At 39.7% G+C, this 25,773-nt stretch overlaps 1 protein-coding gene across 6 annotated transcripts in view; it reads right to left on the reverse strand.

The window, feature by feature from the left end:
* The window catches only part of agrn (agrin), a 269,547-nt gene that overhangs the window by 83,573 nt on the left and 160,201 nt on the right, over positions 1–25,773 (reverse strand). For all 6 annotated transcript variants that reach the window (XM_079803366.1, XM_079803365.1, XM_079803369.1 and 3 more), the window contains 3 exons: positions 11,778–12,002; positions 4,123–4,347; positions 1,985–2,191 (listed from right to left, as the gene is read on the reverse strand). In XM_079803366.1, the coding sequence (XP_079659492.1) occupies positions 1,985–2,191; positions 4,123–4,347; positions 11,778–12,002 (657 nt within the window). The remainder of the gene's footprint in view (positions 1–1,984; positions 2,192–4,122; positions 4,348–11,777; positions 12,003–25,773) is intronic.

The raw sequence follows: 25,773 nt of genomic DNA on the forward strand, positions 1-25,773 counted from the left end.
GACAAAGGAGGTGACAAAAGCAAAACAAGACGACAAAGCAAAGCAACCTTTTTTTTTTTTGCATTTACACATCAAACTGAGAGCAGGTGTCCAAAGTACAAGACTTTCGCTCATCAATGCTCCGTATCTTCCTCAGCATGAAAGGCAGTCAGCCTGGCTCAGGTCTGCCACAAAGCTTTTGATGTTTAATTAATGTTCTGTTTGCGGAATATGCAAATGTAAATAAATGTATTAAAAAAACATACTGTAACTTGCCACCAGCGAAAGCCTGAAAGGACCAAAACATTTACTTTGTCGGAAATAATGAAATAAAGCCAAATACATGAGCACTACTCCTCTTTACATGTTAATTTATGCATCTTTTCACTGAAGACTGGAAAACAATCTTAATGAGTCATAGAGGCTAATAGTGAGAAATGAAAAAAGGAAAGATGCATCAAGCACTATAGTCGCAACATACAGTATGTGCTGCCAGGGAGCAGGACACACATAGCATTCAGAATAAATGAGAGGGATATTTCTGTACCACTAAAATGTGCTGAAAATCTGATCCCTGCCAAAACAGCCCTGGATATACTTCCCATAATTAACATACTGTCCAGACCCCCCCCCCCCCCCCCCTTTCAAGCCTTTTTGTAATAACTAAAGCAGTAATTTTGAGGTGTTTAATTACTGTACTTGCATAGTATGGACTAAAGTACATATGGTAGATATGCAGGTGTGCCCTGCGAAAAATCATTTCGTATTTTTGTCTTGTTTTTAAGTAAAAAGGTAAAAAACTAAAAGAAAAATGTTTTATTAATTCTCTGAGAAATAATTATCATGCAGGTGTTGTTTGCCTGCATATTCGAACATCCTACTCTTTAACCATACTGCTTATCGAATGCTGTATAGCAGGGAAGTATGCACTCTGATGTGCCACGCAAGTATGCAAACACTTCAAGCAACGCAAGCTCAATTTCATTAATGTTCTCCTTCTACAGCCAGATTTTTTTCTATACTCACGGTGGAGCAACAATGTGAAGATAATCACATTAAATAGATCTTATTAACATATATACTACTTTTCGTTTCCATTTTTCAATAGCAGCATATGGTTTGTTGCTTCCACATAAATGCAAAGATGTACTTTAAGTAAGGGAATGCACACTTCCGCATTTTGAGTCTGCATACTTGCGTACGTTTCTGTTTTTATGTGTATCAGGGGAACTAACATAGCTCCTAACAAGGGGGCTACATGCATGCATCCATGCAAACAGGTAGCGGGGCAATAACAGGGTCAGACGTTTTGGGAAAAGATTCTTCCAGACAAACACAGCACTCGGAAGGAGGAGACAAGCTCCATGACCTCACTTCCCCTTCACATAGCGCCATGAGGACTAGAGCTGCAGGGAGGGCCACTCCAACCATTCTCCATCACGCAAACAAACACAAGAAGAGACATAGACGAAGAGATACAGGTAGAAAGTAGACATCAAACCAGCCCTTTGAGGGCCCCCTGAAGGAGACCCATGGGTCAGAATCCCAACAAGAAAGGTCAGAGGTTGAACTCTTCCCAGCTCGCAATGAGAGGTGTGTCCGGCGGCGGCCCTGAGCAGACGTCACATAGACAAAGACAGACAGAGAGACACACTGGAACAGAAAAAACACGGTTTAAAAACAGCCAAAAAAGGACATAAAAGGACAAAGGGGGAAATGACAAGACATTTGAACATGGAACGACTGGTGTGACCGACTGGCACTGGAGGGGTGAGGACATGAATGAAACATGAAGTCAGTGTTTCATGTGTCATCAGAGCTGATGGCAGAATGAGAACGCCATGGCAATGTAAGAGAATGAGCACCTTCCACAAGAGTTTCCCAGCAGGACACAACCAAAAACAAGCAGACATACAATGCTAATTAAACAATAGCGATTTTCGCTAACATAAAATTACAAGAACTCACAGCAAAACCTCTGTATGGAACAATTCCCCTCACTCACCACAGGGCCCTTGCTGTTTGACGGGGATGTCTGTCTTGGTCCGGCACTCTTCGAGCTTCCTCTCGCAGTCGTTGGGATACGTCTTGCCGTCCTTTCCGCACAGGGGCTTGTAGGTGCCGTCGCATTGTATGGGGTCGCAGGAACACCGAAACTCTCCGTTTTCCAGCAAACACTTGGCGTTGAACTTACAATCATTGGGGCAGCTCCCTGGAGACCAGATACACACGTATACATGCGTCAACAACGTGAAGAACGACGGTAACCGTCCTGGTGCTAATCAACACTGACTGGAGGCATCTCTCTTTCTCCCCCACTCAATCAGACATCGGATATTGACTCACTCAGGGGGTTTTGAATTAATTACCGCGTCTGATTATTTAATCAATTATCTAATTCCATTCAGATTGATTTGAGGTGTTTTTTCCCCCACTCAGAGTTGTGTTAAGCTGTCACAGACAGGCCGTGGCGGTGTGTAATTATGGCAGCCTTTCATCTGTTTGAGAAAATTAAGAGACCTATTATGTTATTGTACAATCGGAGCTTGATTTATGTTTGATTGCATTATCCAACCTATCTTTAAGAATATGGCATACATGCTGATGAGAGTGGACTCATAAGAGCTATAGGAACAGGGGTGGAATGTCATAAACTTGATATTTTCATGTGATTTTACTCCACATGAAACAGCATTCACAACCCAGTTACTTCCACAATGTGACGTATATATGAGTAAAACAGAATATATAATGAGAAAAATCTAGGGCAGCACTAGATTTCATCCATCAGGAATTGATTGGATTGAGAAAACTGGGAGTTCCACACAAGAACGAACCTAAATGAGAGTTTGTGGAGGATTATTTCGCTTCTGAAATGCTGCTGGTGTTGTGAAATATCTATAGCCCTGCAGAATCACATCCCTCTCTGTAGCGGTTTGTAATTTAGCATTTTATCACAATACTTAGTTAATCAAAAAAGCCTTCCTTAGTTAGTTAGCATTGTGCTAAGCTTGTAAGTGAAGCTGTAGCTAGCTAGCTAACCAAAGCTAAAAACAGTCAAATTAAACATTTATTAAACAAATTAAACAAGCTACATCTGGGTGTTCCATACAAGAACGGACCTAAATGAGAATTTCCTGTCGATTGTCTTAACAATTTGCCCTTTGGAAGTTTGTAATGTCTGGTGTAAAAAGTAGCTTATCACCACAATATATTATTCTAAGTAATGAAAAGAGCCTTTCTTAAGCAGTTAGCATCATGTTAAGCTAGTGGGCTAAGCTTTTAGCTGACTAATCAATTATTAGCAAAGACAAGACCAGATTGAACATTTCCCTTTCTTTTGTTTTCATTAAGCCTTCATTTAGCAAATGGACAGCTTAGCTTACTAGCATAGTATAGTGCTAACCATAAAAAGGACTCTTTTTATTAGCTTTTGATCAAGCATTAAGGAAGTGGGATAAGATCTTGCATAACACCGGCTTTATAATTGAGATATCTAGGCTAGATCACGTTCACCCTCAACACATCCCAATGTGCTTCATTTTGGATATAATAGCAATTAACACTGCATTATATTAACATAAATCATAATGAAAGAGTGATTCATGTACTGACTTGGTGGAACCCGAACACATGCTAGCATGCTAGTCGTGCATCTCACAAAGTAAGACATTCAGCTGAGACAACTGCTGCTATCGCTTCTTGAGTTACACCGGCACACAAACAGTTGTACTGGGACAAGAGTGGCCCACAAATAACACCACTATCGCTCACAGCGCAAACACTGTTCAGACACAGACACACACATACACACTAAGCCACCGTTCATGCACTATCACAGGCGAACACACACTCTCTCTGTGCTTTGCCACAGGGCTTCAGAGCGAGGCAGGGACGATCTTTTCATCACCCGTGAAGATACAGTCTTGCCACAATACACCTGCCAGAGCCGACAGGCAAATTGGATTTGTGGAGATTGGTATCGTGTAGGCATGACAGTACTGCTAACCTGACTTAATTTGTCCAGAGCCTCCTCACCGCAGCCATGACAAAATAAATCAAATGCGGCCTTAGGGCTCCTTTATCAGACACGAGCATGAGCTCCTGGGTGCCAACGACATCTCTGCTCTGGGAGGAACTCACCTTTCTCCTTGCAGCTGCCTACATAGACCTTCTTGAGCTCCAGGTTGTTCTGCAAGGCCGTCCGCTCCATCTGACACTCGCTATCGTAGGTGCGGCCATCACTGGCACAGATGGGCGTAGTGTCGGGCAGGCAGGACTCAGCTGGAGAGAAGGTAAACTGCTTGTAGGTTTTTGGGTTCACCCGACAAGCCACACTCACGCTATTCAGAGTGTCACTGCAAGGATCTGAGGATGAAAGTGGGAAAAAAACCCAGAGTCAGACAGAGAACTAAAATAAGATCAGCTTGTATTATCAAATGTGAGATGGTAATTCATAACTCTTGATTTCATTGTCTTTTGTTGCAGATAATCAGATCAGGGGTGCGTTTCCTGAAAGCATCGTTAGCAAATATGCAACGAGTCGTGTTTACCAAAACCATAATCCCACTGAACATTCGCAACCAGCATCGCAAAGATGAGAGGTTGGAACGACAGCACATGGCCTGTGGTTGGAAGAACAGTGTCTTGTTTGCATGACGTGGACTTAATAAATCCTTTTCTTGAGCAAAATAAGCACGCTGACATTCAGCACAATCTGTATCTTTTATTTTGAATACATACAAATGTAATTTACGTCTTTTAGTTTGGCAAAGATTTAAAGCACCGTTTTTGAAGAGTGCATGTGCATATGTGGTCTAGTACGTAAGAACGAGCCTATGGAAATAAAGCAAAATAACTGTGAAAAATTAGAATTAGTCTTCAGATGCCATGTCCATAATTTATAGCAAAAAATCTTGCATTAAAGGGCTAGGGTTAGGAGCTATTATGCAAAATTCACTTTTATAAGGTGTTTGAACACAGATGTGTGTAAACAACCAGCTTATAATGGTAAAAATCCACCCAGTATATATATTTTTTTTATTATCCTGATCAATCATTATCAATCTCTCATAACGTGCATATTTCCCCCTACTCCTACTTAAGAGTAGGGAAACCCCACGACCCCCATGACTGTTGATTATCTGCCCTTTTAGCATAGACACACCCCTGAGTGAGAAGCACAGAGACCGCCATTTCTGTTTACTCGCTGTATCAGCTATCTAGAGTATTACTTCTGTTGTTGGAATGTACCAACGATCAATCTCCATAGACTCCCAGCATCCGAACCACTGAGGACACCGTGGTTGAATTAAATTTTTTAAGTAAATGAAGAATGTCTGGAAAATGTTATATATTTGCACAAATCCTTTTATGGATGACTGCTTCATTCTGCCATCATAATTTATATTTTAAAATATATTAAAATAAAAAGAAAAGTTATTTTAATTTGTAATACTATTTCACGATATGACTTTTTAACTTATTAACTGATCAAATTAAGCATAACAGACTTTCAAAAACATTGAAAAAAATCTTACCAACCCCAAACTTTTGAACGGTAGTATACATATAATTTGCCATGAACTTATCTTACTTAGCTTATTTGATTAGGGTTGGACTTAAACTCATTATGAAAGCACACCTTCAGGACCAGATATTCTGCTATCAGAGCACATCTACATGCCACAGATATGACAATGCCATTTTTTTCCCCACTAGAATGTTCTCCTTTTTCAAAGCATCTTCTAGGCACTATTGATGGAGCTATTGTCAGTGGCATGTCATTTATTGAGAAGAAACAGTGAAATGTGAAAAGATAAGGGTGACAGCTGATGGGACAGGAGTGATGAGTGAGTGGGAGTTGATGGGTCTTTGTGGCTGCAGGGGGCTCCAGGCCCTGGCCCTGCATGGCAAGATCATAATTGTAATAGAAATGCCATGATGGTTATTGAAATAAGTGTGACAGTTTCGCCAGCCTCCACACTTTTCAGAAACAAGACAACACAAAGGACTTATCAGCCGGTGTTGTGCTAAGACAATGCCGAGCCGCGAGCGAGTCGTACAATCGCGGGAGAGAAAGAAGCGCGGAGACAGAGAAAAAAAGACAAGAAAGACAGAGACAGAAAGGACAGAGGAAATTAGACACGAAAAACAAAACACATAAACAAAACAAAGATCTAGAAGAGAGGGAGAAACAGGCAAATAAAGAGAACCAAAAAAATAAGCGGGAAATGAAGGCAAAGCTACAGAGATAGAGAGACATCATGAAAGCAAATAACACACAGATGGACACATGCACACTGGGGATATATGAAAAGACCTATTTTCAAAATACTACACTCTTGAAAAAAAAAAAATAAAGGTTCTTTATTAGCATCTATGGTTCCATGAAGAAACGTTGCATTGCACAGGGTTCTATAGTGGGAAAAAAAGATTCTTATGGGGAACAAAAAATTGTTCTTCTATGGCATTGCTGAGAAGAATTATGTTTAAGAGTGTAGCCAGAGGATTGTCTGAACAACAACTCGACTAACTAGGCTAAAAATTGATGAGTCTGGTAGCAACCCATGATAAATACACACAAATCAAACTCAATATTTCTAAGGTTCTGATTTTAAAACAAAGGCACAAACGTTGGACATAAAAGCTCAGGGAGAGAGGCGGGCTGATGGAAAGTGTTGATGCCATGCAGGTCAGGGACTGGTGTATACTAACACAATAATAGAACGGCTCTCAAAGGAGGGTAGTGTGGAGCTCGACCAAAAAGGTCCAGCACAATGCGGGCAACAACTCCAACAACATCTCGCCACGCAAGCCAGCCATTACCACAGGAGAAACCATTAGCTCCCATTAAGAGAGTCCGGCTGGAGCCAGCATTCAGTATATCGCAGCCTAACAGTGCCATGCAGGAGTGGCTGTAATTAGCCAGACACACTGAGCCCCGCTCCAGCAGGAAGTGTGTATGAGGCCTCTCCATTAGTCCTGCCCCTGTATCTGTGTGCCTGACAGTTGCTGGCCAAGGCCTTAATGCATGTGTTGGAGGAACAGTAGCTGTATCCACAGTTTGCAGGGATGAATGTGTACACAGAGCCGGCCAAAATGTGTCTAAGTGTGCTTTGAAATAACTGTGGACCATGTCCTGCTGTACAATTGATTGTGGGTTTGTTTGTTTTGTTTCTCTATTCTCTGTGAATAATATATATAAATATAAAAAAAGGTAATCATATTTTTGCCTGCTTTTCTAGACAAATATCCTTAAAACAAGATACATTTACTTGACAAAGTGTATTCCTTATATATATATATAACCTGTTAATAACCAAACCTGTTTTCCTTATATATATATCACGATTTGAGGTTGTCGATACGATTCAAGGAAGATATTGGTTCATTTAGAACGATACGATCCGAAACGATTCAGTGACTTGAAATCGATTCAGTAACTTTTTAGCCAAAAATTGTGTGACTGAAATAAATATCTGGATTCTGGTCAGTGCAGGTGAAGTTTCCTAGATTCCTGTTGTTTCTTGTAAGGGAATCAGGTATCAATTAATTATGGATATAAACAAACAAGTAAACAACAATTAATGGCAAATGCATTCGAATTTTATTTGAATAAAGTGCAACTAACAGTTTAGGTTGAATTAACAGGAAGTTAACCTTTTCTGCTCTCATTTTCAATTTTCAATACATTTTCAATAAAAGCACAGTAAGTGCAACCAACATTTCAACAGTAGGTTAACCTGCTACTTCTGCTTTTGTTTTCCAACATAAAAATATTACAATATTAATATCAAAAATAAAGTGCAACTAACTTCTCTTCAGGTTTAATTAATAGTAGGTTTACCTGCTACTTTTGCTGTTGTTTCACAACATTAAAATCATACAAATACAATATTAATATCAAAAATAAAGTGCAACCAACATTTCTTCAGGTTGAATAAACTGGCTGAACCTGCTACTACTCTCAGTTTAATAAACAAACAATATTTAACAAAAGATCAAATGTAACGAACTACTCTTCAATGACTCTACAGATTTCTTTTTCAAAAATATCAACATGATCTGACCGCAGAACACTTCTCTGTGCGTTCACTATGTCGCCAGCAGTACTAAAACTCGCTCTGCTGGCACACTGGTGTCAGGAATGCACAGGTAACAAGCAAGGGTTGAAAGTACAGGTACAGGTAGCTCTTTCTCCTGGTGGCTTGATAATTTCTCGCTCGTTGGCTTCTCCTCTGCCATCCGCCATGCTAAGTTTTGTTTTCTTAGCGCTGTAGCTGGTGCGTTGCGATGATGTCACAGATAGGCCGACTGAATCGAGTAACGTTTAACGCCTTTATCATTAAAAGTGCTAAGAAAAAATATCCATATTAAGTCTGACGTGCTTAAATCCAATGCGTTATTTCCTATGATCGATACAATCGATTGATTACCTTTTAAAACGATGTTAGATCGATATATGTCGTCCGGAAGGCCAACTTGCAGAGCACAGATCGATGTAGTTAGATCATAGGAAAATAAATCGATACATCGATGTAGTTGATGAATCGTTACACCCCTAATATATATATATATATATATATATATATATATATATATATATATATATATATATATATATATATATATATATATATATATATATATATATATATATATATATATATATATATATATATATATATATATATATTTATTAGGGCTGTCAAAAGATTAATCGCGATTAATCGCATCCAAAATAAAAGTTTGTGTTTACATAATATATGTGTGTGTACTCTGTTAATTATTATTTATAAATAAATACACACACAAGCATGTATATATTTAAGAAAAAAATATAATTTTTATACATAAAACATTTATATTTATATATATTATACATTATATAAATGTATATACAGTATATACATGCAAATATTTCTTAAATATATACATGAATGTGTGTGTATTTATATATAAATAATAATTAACAGAGTACACACACATATATTATGTACACACAAACTTTTATTTTGGATGCGATTAATCTTTTGACATCCCTAATATATATATATATATATATATATATATATATATATATATATATATATATATATATATATATATATATATATATATATATATATATATATATATATATATATATATATATATATATATATATATATATATATATATATACACAACATCAGTTTATCCTCTTTTAAGCATGCTTAGATGCTTTTCCTGTAAAATAAAATACAGATTAAAAAATGATTACATGCAGTAAAAGATGGTAAAATATGACATAACTTATGCTGTATATATTTTTGAGGTCATATTTCTTATTCCACTTAATTTCACAAATGTGCCAAATGTTTAAAATAAAAGTCAATGGGGTGTCCCTCAGTGATAAAAATAACATTTGTATGTGTTGGCTGTTATTTGTTGGATAGAATCAGAGAGTCAGTAACCACAAGGATGGTGTCGCTAAGTTAGATCTAGAGTTGCTGTCTGTCCTCCTTGGTGCTTTGTACTCCCATGGGGGTTAAACTGAAAGACACTCTCCGCTGAGAAACCTACTCCACACGTCCTCTGGGACTCAAGGCATTCATCCAGCCCTGCCACCCAGAAAGCCATCATTTACAAGAGGTGACTTCCCTCTGAGTCTGTCTGCCTCGCTCTGCCGCAGGAAACACCACAATGTCACACCCCAAACAAGACTCAAGCCTTTCTTTCAGAAAAAAATTTTTTTTTTTAAAGGAAAAAATCTTCTTAACTGGTATAACACTATATAAAACTTTCTAACATTTCTTAGTTTTGGGCATTGGAAACAATTCCAATGCCAATGACGAAAATTGTATTTAATTCAAGACAAAAACTCTCTGAAAACAAGTCTCAAAAATTTAGATTCAAGGTAAATTGATATTTCTTTAACTGAAAAACAAGACAAAAACACACAAATTAAAAATATATATTTTTTTGCACTCCAGACTCTGAAGAAAAGAGCCTGTGGATTATCTAACCACTCTGCAGTCTACTCAAGATAAAACCACGTGACTCATAAAAACAGCAAGGTTAAATAAGAGGGAGTGTTTGATCTCTGTTAAGCAATAAGGAAACAATGAATCCCAGAAAACTGAAGATGCGTAATGATCTGAGAGTGCAGCGTACAGAGGTCCATAAACACGTCAGGACAAACATAGGAGACATAAAGCAGGACTTAACCAGCAGGAACTCATGAGTACAGACAAATAAAAGAGATCAAAATAAAACTTGGAAATGTCAGAGAGGGGCGGAATAAGCTGAAAAAAGAATCTGACAGCTTGTCAGACAGCGTGGAGGAGAAATGTCATTAGGCAGTCCAGGGCGGGAAGAGGGCTTTTCATGAACGGCACTCTGTCCCCATGACTCAAACTCTCCACTAACATGAAACAGTGAGGATTTAATCAAAGAAGAGCTCAAAAATCCAGACAGTTAGCATGGCGAGGTGTGACGTGCCGGGAGCTTTCAGAGGAATAATTGATCTGCTGAATTTTTTACTCAAAATTCATCCACTATACTCTTTAACAAGCATTCAAAATCTAAAATCGCACTGGGGTAATGCAATAGAAGTAACGCGTTACATAATCACAGAATTTCTTTCAACTACTGTAACAAGAAATGCATTACTTACTAACTTAAATTAACGTAACGCAATTAAATGTAATGCAATTTAACTTTTTTATACAATAATATCCAAGTTTCTTAACTTTTTTGTTTCACAAGAAATACGGTGTAAAATGTAATAATAATAATATATAATATGTATTAGATTATTATTATTTGTATATTATATAACATTACATTTATAATAATACATATTAATTAACGTATTATTAATACAATAATATTATTCTTATTCTTGATCATTTATTATTTTATTGTTTTACAATTTTACGCTTTCTTTGGAATATAAAATAAAATGTTACATACATACATACTGTACATACACACAAATATAAATAAACAAAAACAAAGAAACATTTGTGACCCATGCTGGCAAAATTAGTCGGAATGCGCACAGGCTGAATGTCCAGCTACAGGCAAAACAAGTGAAAAATGTCAATTGTGGTCGCATTTGAGGTTTTCACAAAAATGAGTTAATTAAGCCCTTGTCTAGCGATCCCAATGCTCCAAATAGCAATTAAACATCTAAAAGGATCTTTATTTGTACGTTTTCTGAGAGGAGTAGGCCTACCTTTCCTTTGTCCATGAAAACGGCCGTTTTTCTCTGCTTGCTTATGAACGACTGCTGCTTCCTCTCAGCAAGTTTGGTATTGTTGTAAAGGGCAGCTTTCCAAATTTGTGAATATTCATAGCAAATTCTCAATGGCATTCTGAACCAATGAAATGTGATTTTCAAACTCATGCTGATGTAAACAAAACAATCTAACTCACGCTGACTGACAGATCCGAACCATACGCGCACAGAGACTCCTCAGACAGCGCGTGATCCCGATATATACATACACATATACGATATACACGCTCATTGCGAATCATTTTGCCAGCACGGGTCACATTTACCGAAATTAGCATGGTTGCCTTTATAATACACACACACACACACACATTGTGTGCTTTAGGAAGGGAGTTCCTTGTTTTTTAAAACCAACACTGACCACAACTGCATTCTACAAGCAGCTAAACCAACTTGCGATCGTTTTGAAGCTGCAAAGTTCGAATGGCAAGATTGGTAACAGAACTACAGTACATGTGATAATGACAGTAAATGCAATGCTAATGACCATTTAAAGGATCCACAGACTCACCACAGCGGCCCTGGTGATGCACGCGGATGTTCTTCTGGGTGGCGCAGGCTTTCATGTTGAGCTCACATTCGCTTTGGTAGTCCAGGCCGTCGCTGCCACACACCACATGCTTGGGGACGTTCTCACAACTCAGAGGACACATGCACTTGGCGGACAGACCGTCTGATGACTGAATGCAGGTGCTGCCAAAGCTACAGGTCACCTCACTGCACGGGTCCTTCAGGGCTGAAAAACAAGAGAAAGAGAAAATGAGCGTGGAATACATAACATTTGATGCCATAATCGGAGATGTTCTAAGTGGTTCTTAGTGTGTTGCTATGTGTTTCTTTGCTGGCTTTGGTCAAAAGAGTCCATCATCCTTAAGTTTTACACGCTGGTACCTATGGTACCTAAGCACACATGGTTCAGGATGTGTTACATGCCAACTTTTAATATTTAATGCTGAGGGTTAGCAAGCAGCCCTAATTTCATTATGTACTTTTGGTTGTATTTGGATAATTGCTTGTCATGCTCACACTATAAAGTCTGTTTAAGGTGGGAGTTCAAGATTGAGTTCCAAACATGAACCCTATTACTGAGATACAATTGGGTTAGAATGAGGCACGGCCTCCCAGCACCTCCCCACAGCTCAGACGTGCCCCGTGTCGATACAGATGGCAGAGTGAAGTGGCTTAACCCAGGCTGAAGAACAGCTCAGTGCCCCAGACTTGAATATTCGGTCACAGCTGGATGGGTGTACAAACAAGTCACTCTAATTCACCACGGACCATTTCAAGCAAGCTTTGCATTCACAAAACATCCTCAATTGCTATGCTTCAGCGTACCCGTCCTTATGCTGGAGGGACATAATCAGCTTTTTCTCTCTGAAAATAAGAAAGCCCTGTTATTTTCTTCAAAAGACTTTGTCTATTTCTTATTAAACATTCCACCACTCAGGACTGAAGTTAAATGAAATTTCTGTCATCATTTACATGTGGTTCCAAACTTGTATGACTTCTGTGGAACACAAAAAGATCTTAAATCCTGGCCACTCTTTTCCATATAATGAAGCGAATGAGGGCTGGGGCTGTCAAGTTTCAAAATGACAAAAAGTATCATAAAAGTGGTCTATATAACCCTTTTCACACAACAATCCCATTCAATTACAATACAATGCTGCTGCAGGTGAAATATAATGTGGATAACATTGAAAAAATATCTTTTCGTCAGGTTAAATACTCATAATTGATCTCTCAAGCCCCTTAATCTAAACCCTCTCTACTTAACCGGTGGACTCGCACATTCCTCATGTTTGTAGTTTTTTAACACTTTTTATCCGCATTTGTAGTTCTAATCGAATCCTCATCCAACTTGCAATGGGTTGTGGGTAATATCAGCCATTAGAGTGCGCATCGATCTGCACCGAATAGTAGACCTTCCGGGTATCTTTGGAATACTCTTTTTAAAATACTACGATTTGGGACATACTTGTTCTATTTTCAAATATTATTTAGGACAGATAGTATGCGGATTGGGACGCAGCACTTGTTTCCATTACCATCTTGTTAGTTTCCATAGATAATCACCAACACCTGTCACCAATCACCATTTAGTGTTTCTAAACCCTCAGTCATCGTCTGTTCATGGTCTTGTTAGTGTTGCGTGCCGGTGTTTTTGTATTATTCAGTGTGTATTAAATGTGATTTCATCGTTCATTTGCGTCAAGCATCTTGTTTTGGATTTATCAAATCAAGCCAGTTCATGACAGAAAGGTGAAAGTTTTAATATGTAATACACCACAGTGATTTAGCTGAAATTAATACATTTCTATTTCTGATACTCAGAGGTACCATCTGATTATTATCATTATTATTTAGATGATGCATATTCATGAGGCACTGACAAACACTGAGATGCTGAAGAGTGAACAGACCGTGTCACTTCAGAGGGGGCTAGTTTCATTTCCGACTGTCCCCACACATGCCAATGGCTCTAATTCATTCTCACTATCTCCGTCCCTGTTTTCACCTCTCCCGTGCGTCATATCAGACTACAGTCTCCGCCATCATTGTGGGTTTTACTTTGTGTAAACCCACTTGTTTAATTAAAGGTTTCTGCCTCTCTCTGAGGACCACGCTCCACTTTTGCAGTGTGACACGCACACACAAACCCACTCACATGCATGTGATAAACCTGGCAAGCGGCATCGTAAGGATGAGATCAGTAGCGTTTTTTGTGTGTGTGTGTTGTGTGATCAAAGTGTTCATTCTCTTTTCCTCCTCTCCCTCGCTAAAAAAAGACGACAGTGCCTCCCTCGTCTTTGCACGTCTGAACCTCGCACTTCATCAGCCTGGGCTCGCTAACTAACCATCTAGTCACACTTTCAAAAAAACTCATTGTGAATGTTTGTGTGGGGGAAGTGCTAATACACACCCTGATACTGTAGACAACATCCACAGGCAGCGAAAAGATGAGAGATACAGTGCGGTACAAAAGTCTAGTGCAGCGGTTCTTAATCATTTTGACAACAAGGCCCTTTAAAACAATATTTGAAGGATCTACATCTGAGCTGATATGTACAGTATCATATGGTACTTCTATTGTAATAAAAATAAATACAGTCAAAAATATGTTGTCAGTTAAATGTTGTACATCATTTATTCTTTATTATAATGCTAGAAACTAAAAATATTATACACATACATAAAAATTATATAAAATTTAAATAAAACCAAAATCAAATGACCAGGGTTCTCAGAAAGCAGAAGTTGTCAGTTGGGTAAACTTTTTTTTTTGTTGCATTTTTTGATTATGGTGGCCAGAAGAGAAAACAAGATGTCAAATTTGCTGTCACTCCCTCGGGCGTTGTATAAAACCCACACAGAAGCTAGTTTTCTTAAACGTAATGCCAAGGTACTATAACACAAAGTATGGTTTATTAATATACATGTACATTAAAAAACGAAAATGAAAATATAAAAAAACCTGTAGGAATGCATCAGTCTATGAAAAGGGTCCATTTAAAAATAAATACATTATTTAAAAATTGCTAAATGATTCATCCCTAACATGTTGCAAGTTGTGACCCCACTCTCGCCTATGCATTATATTTTTTCCCTAAAATGACAAACAAGCCTGTTCGGTCTATGATGGCCTTTAGACTGACGCATTCTGGTACTTTCCTCATCTTCACAGTCATAACTACTGGCAACTGAGCTCTGACTCATTACTTTTACTTCAACAGATTGGCCTCATCCCCAAAAGCCAGACTCCAAGACGTCTGATTTCATCAAGCTGATGAAAAGCAGTTCTTTAAATCAGTTCTGATGCATCTGTCAGAAAGTACACATTCAGAGAAGTCAGACAATCCGCATAAACAGCTTTCTTCTCTGTGGCGCTCTGTTTGTTTTGTGACAGCACGCAGAATTGCCTCCACGAACCCATTAAATAACAGTCAGAGCTTTTCCACCTATTGCCACTGAGAGTTGATGAGCACTGAGGAAAAAGACGAGCTGATTAAAATGCAAAAGGCCGCCCGGTATAAGGTGCGAATGCGGCTCTCCGCTGTGTTAGCACAGATAAGCCGCCCTCTCAAGCTGAGACAAGCAGGCAAATTGCCTGTTAGAATGTGACCAACGTCGCAAACCGAACAGCTATGAACCGCTGGGGTCGCCACGGAGATGAGCCGTTTCCTACATGTGCTTTAGTGCTCATTTTGAGGGATGGAATGCAGTATCCTGAGGAGAGAGCGGGAGTCTATCGTTCCCTATTGATGAACTGGAAATGTCTTACACAGCCAATTAACTGCTCTTTTCCAGCTCCGAAGAGGTTAAGACAATGAGAAAAAAGAGACAGGAAGAAAGTAGGAAATAATAGGACCTATACGACTAACTAATAAGCGGGGAAAAGTCATAAATGGAGTGAGAGGAAGTGGAGACCGCAAGAGAAGCCTCCACTGATCCGCCTCTCTGACAGCGCTGTGATAATGTGTTAGTGCTGGATGTATTAATGCGTAATGCATGCAGGGAGCTGTCAGCGGCCGCTACAAGATCCTGACGGGATGGGTTCTACACAACCCGCCCTGCACTGCGAGCCCCGGGCGCGTATGTGTTAAGAAGGCTTGAGAGGAGCTGTGTGTGGTGCCACTTTTATCCCCTCTGTTCTTAAAGGAATATTCTGGGTTCAACACAAGTTAACCATGATTGACAGCGTTTGGTGAATAGCTGTTTTCAATTTTTTTTTAAATCTCTTGTTTAAAAAACAAAACTAACAAAATGCAAAAATCAAGGACACGATAAGGCACTTATAACGGAAGTGAAGAAACTAAAAATGTAAAGCTTAACATTTTATAATTAAAAAAAAAAATGTCATTCTTGATTAAAATTAGTACTGTCAAATCGATGAATCATACATACACCGATCAGGCATAACATTATGATGGGTCAGGGCTATTTTGGCAGCAAAAGGGGGTACAGCACAATATAAGGAAGGTATATTGTGTTGGACTCCCTTTTGCTGCCAAAACAGCCCTGACCTGTCGAGGCATGGACTCCACTAGACCCCTGAAGGAATGTGCTGTGGTATCTGGCACCAAGATGTTAGCAGGAGATCTTTTAAGTCCTGTAAGTTGCGAGGTGGGGTCTCCGTGGATCGGACTTGTTTGTTCAACACATCCCACAAATGCTAGATTGGATAGCGATCTGGGGAATTTGGAGGCCAAATCAACACCTCAAACTCGTGCTCCTCAAACCCTTCCTGAACCATTTTTGCTTTGTGGCAGAGCGCATTATCCTGCTGAAAGAGGACACAGCCACCCGGGAATACCGTTTCCATGAAAGGATGTACATGGTCTGCAACAATGCTTAGGTAGGTGGTACGTGTCAAAGTAACATCCACATGGATGGCAGGACCCAAGGTTTCCCAGCAGAACATTGCCGAAAACATCACACTGCCTCCGTCGGCTTGCCTACTTCCAATAGTGCATCCTGGTGCCATGTGTTCCCCAGGCGCACCCGGCCATCCATGTGATGTAAAAGAAAACGTGATTCATCAGACCATGCAGGCCACCTTCTTCCATTGCTCCGTGGTCCAGTTCTGATGCTCACGTACCCAATGTTGGTGCTGTCTGTGGTGGACAGGGGTCAGCATGGGCACCCTGACTGGTCTGCGGCTACGCAACAAACTGCAATGCACTGTGTATTCTGATACCTTTCATTCATCAGAACCAGCATTAACTTCTTGAGAAATTTGAGTTACAGTAGCTCGTCTGTTTGATCGGACCACACGGCCCAGCCTTTGCCACCCATGACCTTGTCGCCGGTTCCCCACTGTTCCTTCCTTGGAGCACTTTTGATAGATACACTCCACAAGAGCTGCAGTTTTGGAGATGCTCTGATCCAGTCGTCTAGCCATCACAATTTGGTTTGGACACAACGTGTCAAACTCGCTCAAATCCTTACGCTTGCCCATTTTTCCTGCTTCTAACACATCAACTTTGAGGACAAAATGTTCACGTTATTTAAACACAAACTTTTTTTTTTAGAATCGATTAATCGATTTGACAGCACTAATTAAAATATCAAAACTCGATCTTTCAATGAAATGACAGACTTCTCTCTGGTGACGTATACCAGACTTTTGTCTGAATAAACCCCGCCCCTTACTTACAATCGACTGCAAGCTCGCATTCATATCTGCCTCCATCCAATCAACACTCGATGGACTAAACCAAATCTCACCCTATTTTTCTTTCTTGATAATCATGTTTCATGTACATCACAAATCGGGAAAAAAAGATCTGTCCCTATTTCAGTTTCATCGCTTATTTAACTCTTCTGTTAAAACTTGTATATTATTTGAGCTGTAAAGAGGTAGAAATCATTAAAAAAAAATTCACACAACACACTACAATCATGTTATCATGTATATAGTTTACATCTTGTGGCTATACTATTGAAATGGCCCCATTCGCTTCCATTGTTCCTCTGTGTAACCTGAACTTTTTTTTCTTTTTTCTTTAACCTTAATCTTTGTCATACTCAACATATGATGAGCTTAACTTGTACTGAACCCAGAATAGCAAGGTTTACAAAGCCTGGAGAAAACTATCCATTAAAATTCCCAAGTGTTCAAATTTTTCACCATCTTTGCTGCAATGCTAGAAACTGGAGAAGAGCCAAAAAAATGAAGCTGAACATCCATAGATGACCTCCAGTGTCCCAGCCTCTGCTTTTGTCATCCCTCACACACTGAGATGATTTGTTCTTTTGATGTATTTCTTCAAAGGGCTTATTTGACTGCAGCTGTCTTCTTCCTTTGCATGCCTCTGTGTTGCCCTTGGATAAAGAAAATTAGGCACAAAAATGGATAATACACATCTTTTTGTGGTTGAACTCAAAGGCCAGGCACTCCTGCTTTCCTAAGATAGCTGTCAGAGCGCGAGCACAATTCACAAGGTAAGCCCCTCATGACCCCTGGCCTGTGAAGTCAGAAAGGTAACAACATGGGCAAGACCAGCAGGACTATGTTAGCTCACAGCTTAATACACTACCAAACATGTCTATCAGAGTCGAGGTTTATCCCCTGTAAGCTTTAGGTGATATCTAACTTGATGCAGTGCACTGCAAATGCTACCATGGATGCCTTTTCAAGATTTAATTCAGGAGGCGTGCGCTCAATATCCTAAAGACAAATCTATGCGGCCACACGGCTGGAAAAAGATCACAATCAAAATGTATTCAATCATAATCCCTGTTTCTATAGACAGCAAAAAAAAAATTCTGTATGTTCAAAAGGTTTCATACATAATTTGTTTCATACAAATTCGTACAGAAAACAATAATTCTGGAACTAAAACGGAGGCACGTGGTATATACACAATAGAAAATATAATTTCCTGCGAAAATACTAGGGTGTTCTGAAGAAATTGCTAAGTGGTGGTTGCTAGGGTGGTTTTTAGGGTATTGTTAGGGTGTTCTCTATAGTTGCAAGAGCATTGCTAGGTGCTTATTATGGTGTTCTCTGTGAATGTTAGGGGCATTTCTTGGATGTACTGGTTAGTTAGGATGTTCTGAGTGGTTGCTAGGGCATTGCTACAGTATGTGGTAACTATAGCCTCGTTTCCACCGCAGGAACTTTCCCCAGGAACTAGGAACTTTGGGGTGGTACTCGGTGTGTTTCGACCGCAGGAACCAGGGTCTAAACGAAATTCCAGGTAAATATTTCCCCCTCCGAAAGTCCCTGCTTGCGAGGTAGTACTTTTTAGCAAGTTCAGGAACTTTCGGGTGTGGGACTGGGCGCTGAACATGCTGATTGGTTGAGCTTGCGCAGCATTGTATTTCAACCGGCATTTTTGCGAGGTTCGTTCTGCGTTCAGTAAATATCAGTCTTGCTTTTTCTGTCTCATGGCGCGCGTTCGTCTGAGTCATCTCACGGTCAATGTCCGTAATGGCTGATAACATACGTTATCTAATTTTAAATCTAGCTTTACGAGCTTTCAGAATACGCTTTAATATCAGTGCTCATCTCTTTTCTGCCGTTTTGTTAATTACCTCTTTAGTAAACCAATACATAACCAGCAAAACCAGCACAGCTTGAATCTCCACCATACTTGTTATTGTTGCAGACAGTGTCGCACAAAAATGATTACTGTCCGTCGCTGATTGGGAGGAGCATTCGCACGCAGTCCTACGTTACCGGACTAATTTGCCTAATATTCACGGTACTTTAGACCACAGTGGAAACACAGTAGCAGGTCTGGGGGAAAAAAAGTTCCAGTAAAAAAAAGTTCCTGGTACAAATTGTTCCGGGTATTTTCGGTGGAAACGGGCTTTATGGTGTTCTGAGTGGTTGTTAGGGCATTGCTAGGGTGTTTTGAGTGGTTGCTTACAGGCCCAGGTCAAAAGACCCCCTCCCAGTGATATTGTCTTTAAACAAAGCTCTAGTTCCTCCAACAATGTAAGTCATATGCCTTTTGTATTAATTGTCCGGTGAAAAGTTGTGAAATTGTCAGTCTGACTGCTTAGAAAAGTAACAGCACATCTCATCACTACAAACCAAAAAATTTGAGGAGTAATTTTTTATGTATTTCCATAGCACAAACAAACATTACGTTTAATACTTAATGTTAGAATTAATTATTCACACAATTGCAAGGCTCAACCAGGCACTGCACTCCAATATAAACAGGTCACCAGATTCAAAGCGGCTGCTTTGGGATTTCAAGAGGTCAAAGGTTGACAACATTCAAAAGGCTGACAACATTAAAAAGACAGCTGAAAACTCATCTCTTCCGTGATCCTCTATTTTCCTCTATTCTAGCTAAGGCTACTCTAAGTAATGTCCACAACTTAGTATTTCAGGATCTTTTTGCGTTTCTTCGCCTCTTCATGACGGATCGCTTCCTATATTCCTCAATTGTAAGTCGCTTTGGATAAAAGTGTCTGCTAAACGCATAAATGTAAATGTAATGTAAAGGTTAATGATAGTGACCAAAGAAAAGTACAGGAAACCTTATTTTAAAGGCCACATACAACAGCTTACATATCGATCCTTCCCTACACTGCTCTCTGTTACTGCAAATTCAAACATAATGACGACGATGGAACTGTTTGTTTTGGCTAAAAGCAATATTATTTTTTTTCTTTTTTCTTTCATACAAATTTTGAGTTCAATCAGCAGGCCCATTTGACGCTAATCATTTTCTTTTCCTTCAAGCAAGCCCCTTCAAACACACACACATTTATCAGTTGGTATTCATGCGTTCTGCAAGTTGATAATATACAGTCTGTTGGGAGAGACGTGAATTAGATTTTCAAGTGGCTTAGCAGCTTCAAACATCTATCTATCTATCTATCTATCTATCTATCTATCTATCTATCTATCTATCTATCTATCTATCTATCTATCTGTCTATCTGTCTGTCTGTCTGTCTGTCTGTCTGTCTGTCTGTCTATCTATATATCTATCTATCTATCTATCTCTACATCAGCATGAAATAAATGAGAACAGTATTTTAAAGAAATCTCTCTCACACCGGCTGGCCTCTCCTGCACCTGTGTTCTCTGTCGAGACTGTAAGAGACATAAAGAGCTTCAGAGAGGGTTAGATGAAGCATCTCTTTGTCACCAGAACCCCACTGGCTGATGGGAAGAGCTGCTCTCTCCTGCATTAACCTGAGAGAGGTCGGGCAGACACCTCTGTGATTACCGCAAAGGGCTCTGAGTGGACGCAGGCGGGTCTTCATGAATGGATTTGTATTTGTGCACGCTTGAATGTGCCAGCGCGTAAAGTGGTGTGTTTCTGTGTACGTGATTCAGGAAAGGTCGTGGACAAGAGAAGGACATCCTTGGAGGGAAATGTAATTATGAACCAAAATGAACTCATCTTGTTTAGAGGTACTAATCTTTTGGAAGAGGATGAGAAAAAGAAAAGGAAGGGGTAAGAAAGAGGACAAATAGCAGCTTATTACCATGAAGACGATGGGAAGGGCAGTGGCTGTGCCGCTGGTGTGTGGCAGCGTGTCTGACTGTGTACTACACAAGCTTGAAGCTGAATGTAACAGTCAATAATCACTATCTGGCACAGCGAGTGCATGCATTTAAGTACCGGAGCGCATTTAAACGTTGTTTTCAAAGGTAAAATATAATCATACCCAATCAGTTGCGATTGTTTCTTTAAGATGTCTTTATGATTTACTTTCAAAAGCACAGAATGTGCCCTGAAGCGTACCGCTGCCATAAAAAAAAACCATGAGTCAATGGGAATTTTACTGCTGTGATCTATGGTTACTTGGGGCATTACATGTTTAGCCTGGCTTATGAATATTAATTAGATGACATCAGGAAAGTATCCATATTAGGACTGCACAGATTATGATCAACTGATCGACAGCTGATGTAAATAAGTCTAAAAACTGCAGTTTTATGCAGCTGTCTACACTTTTATTCCCTGCACTCTAGCCAAGCAAATTAAGCTTTTAAAATACAATTATTATTGCCCGAAAATTGGGCAGGGAACACTCAGAAATTTCTAAAAGTGGCAGAAATGTTATAACGGTTGCTAAGTCCCTGATTGCTACACTCGTTGCTCCACTCGAGTGCAGCAGGGGTTAAAAATAACAATGCATTATTCAGGCCAGTCAAATGCATGAATACATGAATAAGTTGTAAAAAGCGTCTCCCATCTGGTATTAGAAGCGAGAGCGTGGAAAATGTGCCTTTTTAATGTGCCCGTCCTGCTGTAATCTGCCTTATCTCACTTCAACACTACATCCTCCCCCTTCGGAAGTGAGCAGGACGACAGGCAGAGAGAGAGAGAGAGAGAGAGAGAGAGAGAGAGAGAGAGAGAGAGAGAGAGAGAGAGAGAGAGAGAGAGAGAGAGAGAGAGAGAGAGAGAGAGAGAGAGAGCGAGTGAAAGAGATTTGTATAAGAAGTATCCTCACTCTCCAGGGGATAAGCAGCAGAATGAAGCTCTTGTGATGGCATTGATCACATTCAAGTCGACGTCTGTGTGTTTTTGTGTGTGCTTATATAGAGTAGCTGTGTGGAAGTGATGCTCTAAGACAAACCGCATTTGATATACTAGATTTGGGCCTGATGGAACCCAACATGGGAGGGTCCAAAAGTTTGAGATAAAATTTTGAATGGTTTGAAATGACCAATAGTTTTGGATCACATTTACAGAGGGGGTTTGCGTTTAATGCCCAGTGCAGACCTCCGTAGACCCCTAATGCCATGTAGCAGAATCATCTGGAGCATATTAGCAACATTTTTCAGATGAGAAGATCAACATCCATCATAGTGATGATTTTTTTTTCATCTTAAACCTTACTCTGCCAGTAGAGTATCTGCTTCCAAGATTCATAGAGAACTCCATTATCGAAGGAGAAAGTCAATCTTGCTATAATTGTGTGCCGGTGGATAGGACCAGACTGTATAGTAGACGAAACCCAAGCTAAATTTAGTCTGTGAGTGAGGAACTGCAGGGTTTTTTTCACCTGCAGATGGAGTAGGGAAGCCGAGAAGGCACTGATGAGTGTGAATTGAGTCTCCTGTCACGGAGACAGGTGAATGTGTTGTGGCGAGCGTCTCCACGCACGAGCACGGGAGCTGGCGCAGGGGTGGAACAGGGTGAGCGAAAAACTCATTTGCACGAGGCAGGGCTGGATACGTGCCATCGGTGGCGGCGGCTGCCGAGCTCAGTGGCTGTAGAGGTGTCACCAGGAACCCTGCCTGTGCCTGAATAACAAGCCATCACAGGGAACAATCAGCCAAACAGGACGTTGGTTTTCACACCATGTCATTAATAAGGGAGACAAAAGTGCATTCACGCACACCTTAACCAATAACAAGTGGAATTTTCCAATGTTAAAAAATGTATTTTATCAAATACCAATCCAGACAAAACTATAAGCAACTCAATTGTAGGTTGACAAGGAATGATTGTACTTAAAATCATGTATTGTGTTAAAGAGAAGTGTACTATTCTATAAGTGATGTGACTTAAAGATAGAAAAAGAAAGAAAATCCTATAAATAAACCCACTGACCTATTGACCTGAATATTATGCAGGTTCCATTTATATTTGCTTGGGCCAAAAGACCTAAAAACCAAACCAGAACACCATAGAAACTGAAAAAGCAGTGCCCCAGTAACACTTCACACCTTAGCATTGATTTTAAATGAATAATTTTTTCTGAAAATAAATATACTATATATACTAAATATAAAAAATGTTGGCAATTCCATTTGGTGCCACTAGTGCCAAAGAAATTGCACACTTCACCTTTCAGCAAAGCTTTCATTCACCTTTATCTACATCCAAGCATTATTAATCAACCATTTATTTGAAAACGGTCTATCCTTTTCTTCTGAGATGGATTACTATTATGATGCATTCAAACAGTATATCCCTATGCTACTTAGCCTCGGGGTAAAGCTCAGAGAGTTGCTTTAATATTGAGATGTGTTTGCAGGAAAGATCATAAATCTCTCATGGCTGCAGCAACGGTTACTTGCTTGGATGAACGTCAGCTTTGACATTAAAACAGGGCAGTAAAACATGCATGTAGCGCCTTACGATGTGAGAATCAGCTGACGGAGAGTGTGAGTAGCAACTGAAGGAGAAAAACCATATGTGTCCAACAGTATCAACACCTGGAGTTATAGCAGGTAAAGGATCTGAGAGAAATGAGCCATACTTCCCAAGTGAAGGAACACAGTTTCAGCCGTCAATAACGGGACAAACATATTGATTCCTCCATTAAGCAGCTTCCCATGATACCCTGAGGTTAAGGCTTTTCCACCCCCGCTCTTCTGTACAGCAGAATAACCTCATTTAGACAATAGAAGCCGACAGTTTCAGCCTTGGCGGCTAGTTTAAGTTGTAGGCCTGGTTTAGGGAGTGAATATTTGATGCACTCCTCCATGCTGTGGGTACTCAAGAGTGGTTTTCATCACTGAGTCAGTCTAGAGGTGAAGAGAAGTTAATGTCTACAAAAAAAGACAGAGTGAGAAAAGAGAGGGCTCCTGGCAATCACAGTAATTCCAGACGTGCTCTGCACACATATGATCAATCCTTCCATTGATCAATCGCCCTGGTTCAATGCTCTGCAGCGCCGCTGCCAATCCAGACGAGTTCCAGCATACGGCCAGCCTGAAATGAGCTCCACACACACTGCACTTCTTTCCTTCACTCACTCACGGGCTCTCTGAATGACTGACTGACTCACTCACACAAACAGCTGGAGATTCTGTTTATCCACCGGTGTTCAATATTACCAGAGCACCCACGCTCCCCTGCTCATCTTTAAAAACAGGGCACCTCTCTGAATTTCTTTTGTCTCTCACTCTTATCCCATGCCTGGGGTCCAAATTAACCCTTTGCCACTCCGGCAAATGCAGTGTGAATTGTGATAACTTGCCAGCTATAAATACTTGCTCGTGGCCATTGAACTATTTTACTTATGTAAATATATACGTATAATTTATATATACATATAGAAATCATATAAATATACATTAAAATGAAAACATTAAATAATACAAATATATACATAATTCAGTAAGAAATATTTAATATAGAACAATTTAGATATTTGGGGTCAGTTAGATTGAGTTTTTTGAAGAAATTAATACTTTTATTCAGCAAAGATAAATTCAATTAATCAAAAGTGACAGTAAAGATTTATAATGATACGATGGAAATAAATATTGTACTTTTCAACTTCCTATTCATCAAATAATCATGGTTTCCCACACTATTTTAAGCAGTACAACTGTTTTCAACATAGTATTAATAAGAATGAGAATATATATGTATATATAAATTAGTGCTGTCAGTTAAACGCGTTATTAACGACGTTAACGCAAACCTATTTTAACGGCGTCAATTTTTTTATCGCGAGATTAACGTTCTTTTTGGTCTAACAAACTTTGTAGTTTTTTCACATGCTGTTGCAGCAACTAGTAACGTTAGAAAAACTACAACACCACTCCGGATGTAGCTAGACCGGAAACAAAACATCAGGCACGCTGCGGCTGCCCACACTTGTTTGGGCCATTAAAAGAGTAGACGTGGATGGCAAGCGTGAGACGCCGAAATGAGAAACGTATTATGCCATGGTTTAACTCAGTGGTCTTCAACTAAAAGTGCTTGTCTTGAGCGCTGCTTTCTGCTCTGATGGTGCATTCACACCGGACGCGAATGAAGCGTTTTGCGCGAGTGATTTAAGTCAATGCAAAGACGCAAATAGACATTCTGCGGCGCGAATTAAGCGGCGTGCATGTCGCGTCATTCGCGTCCGGTGTGAACGCACCTGCATGCTTGACCGCGCGTCTGGGTCTGAATGTAACAGTGAGCATTGCAACGTTAACTGTTTCATTAGCCTACGTCAAAAGGCTTCGCGGTCCGGATTTGGACCGGAGTCCGCTAGTTGGCGACCCCTGGTTTAACTGCACTATAGGCGGAGTCCTAGTTTACCTTGCATGTGCACTTTGTAATTTTATTTTGTATCACC

The sequence above is a fragment of the Gobio gobio genome (genome assembly GCF_949357685.1).
Source record: "Gobio gobio genome assembly, chromosome: 21".
Classification (NCBI taxonomy): Eukaryota; Metazoa; Chordata; class Actinopteri; order Cypriniformes; family Gobionidae; genus Gobio; species Gobio gobio.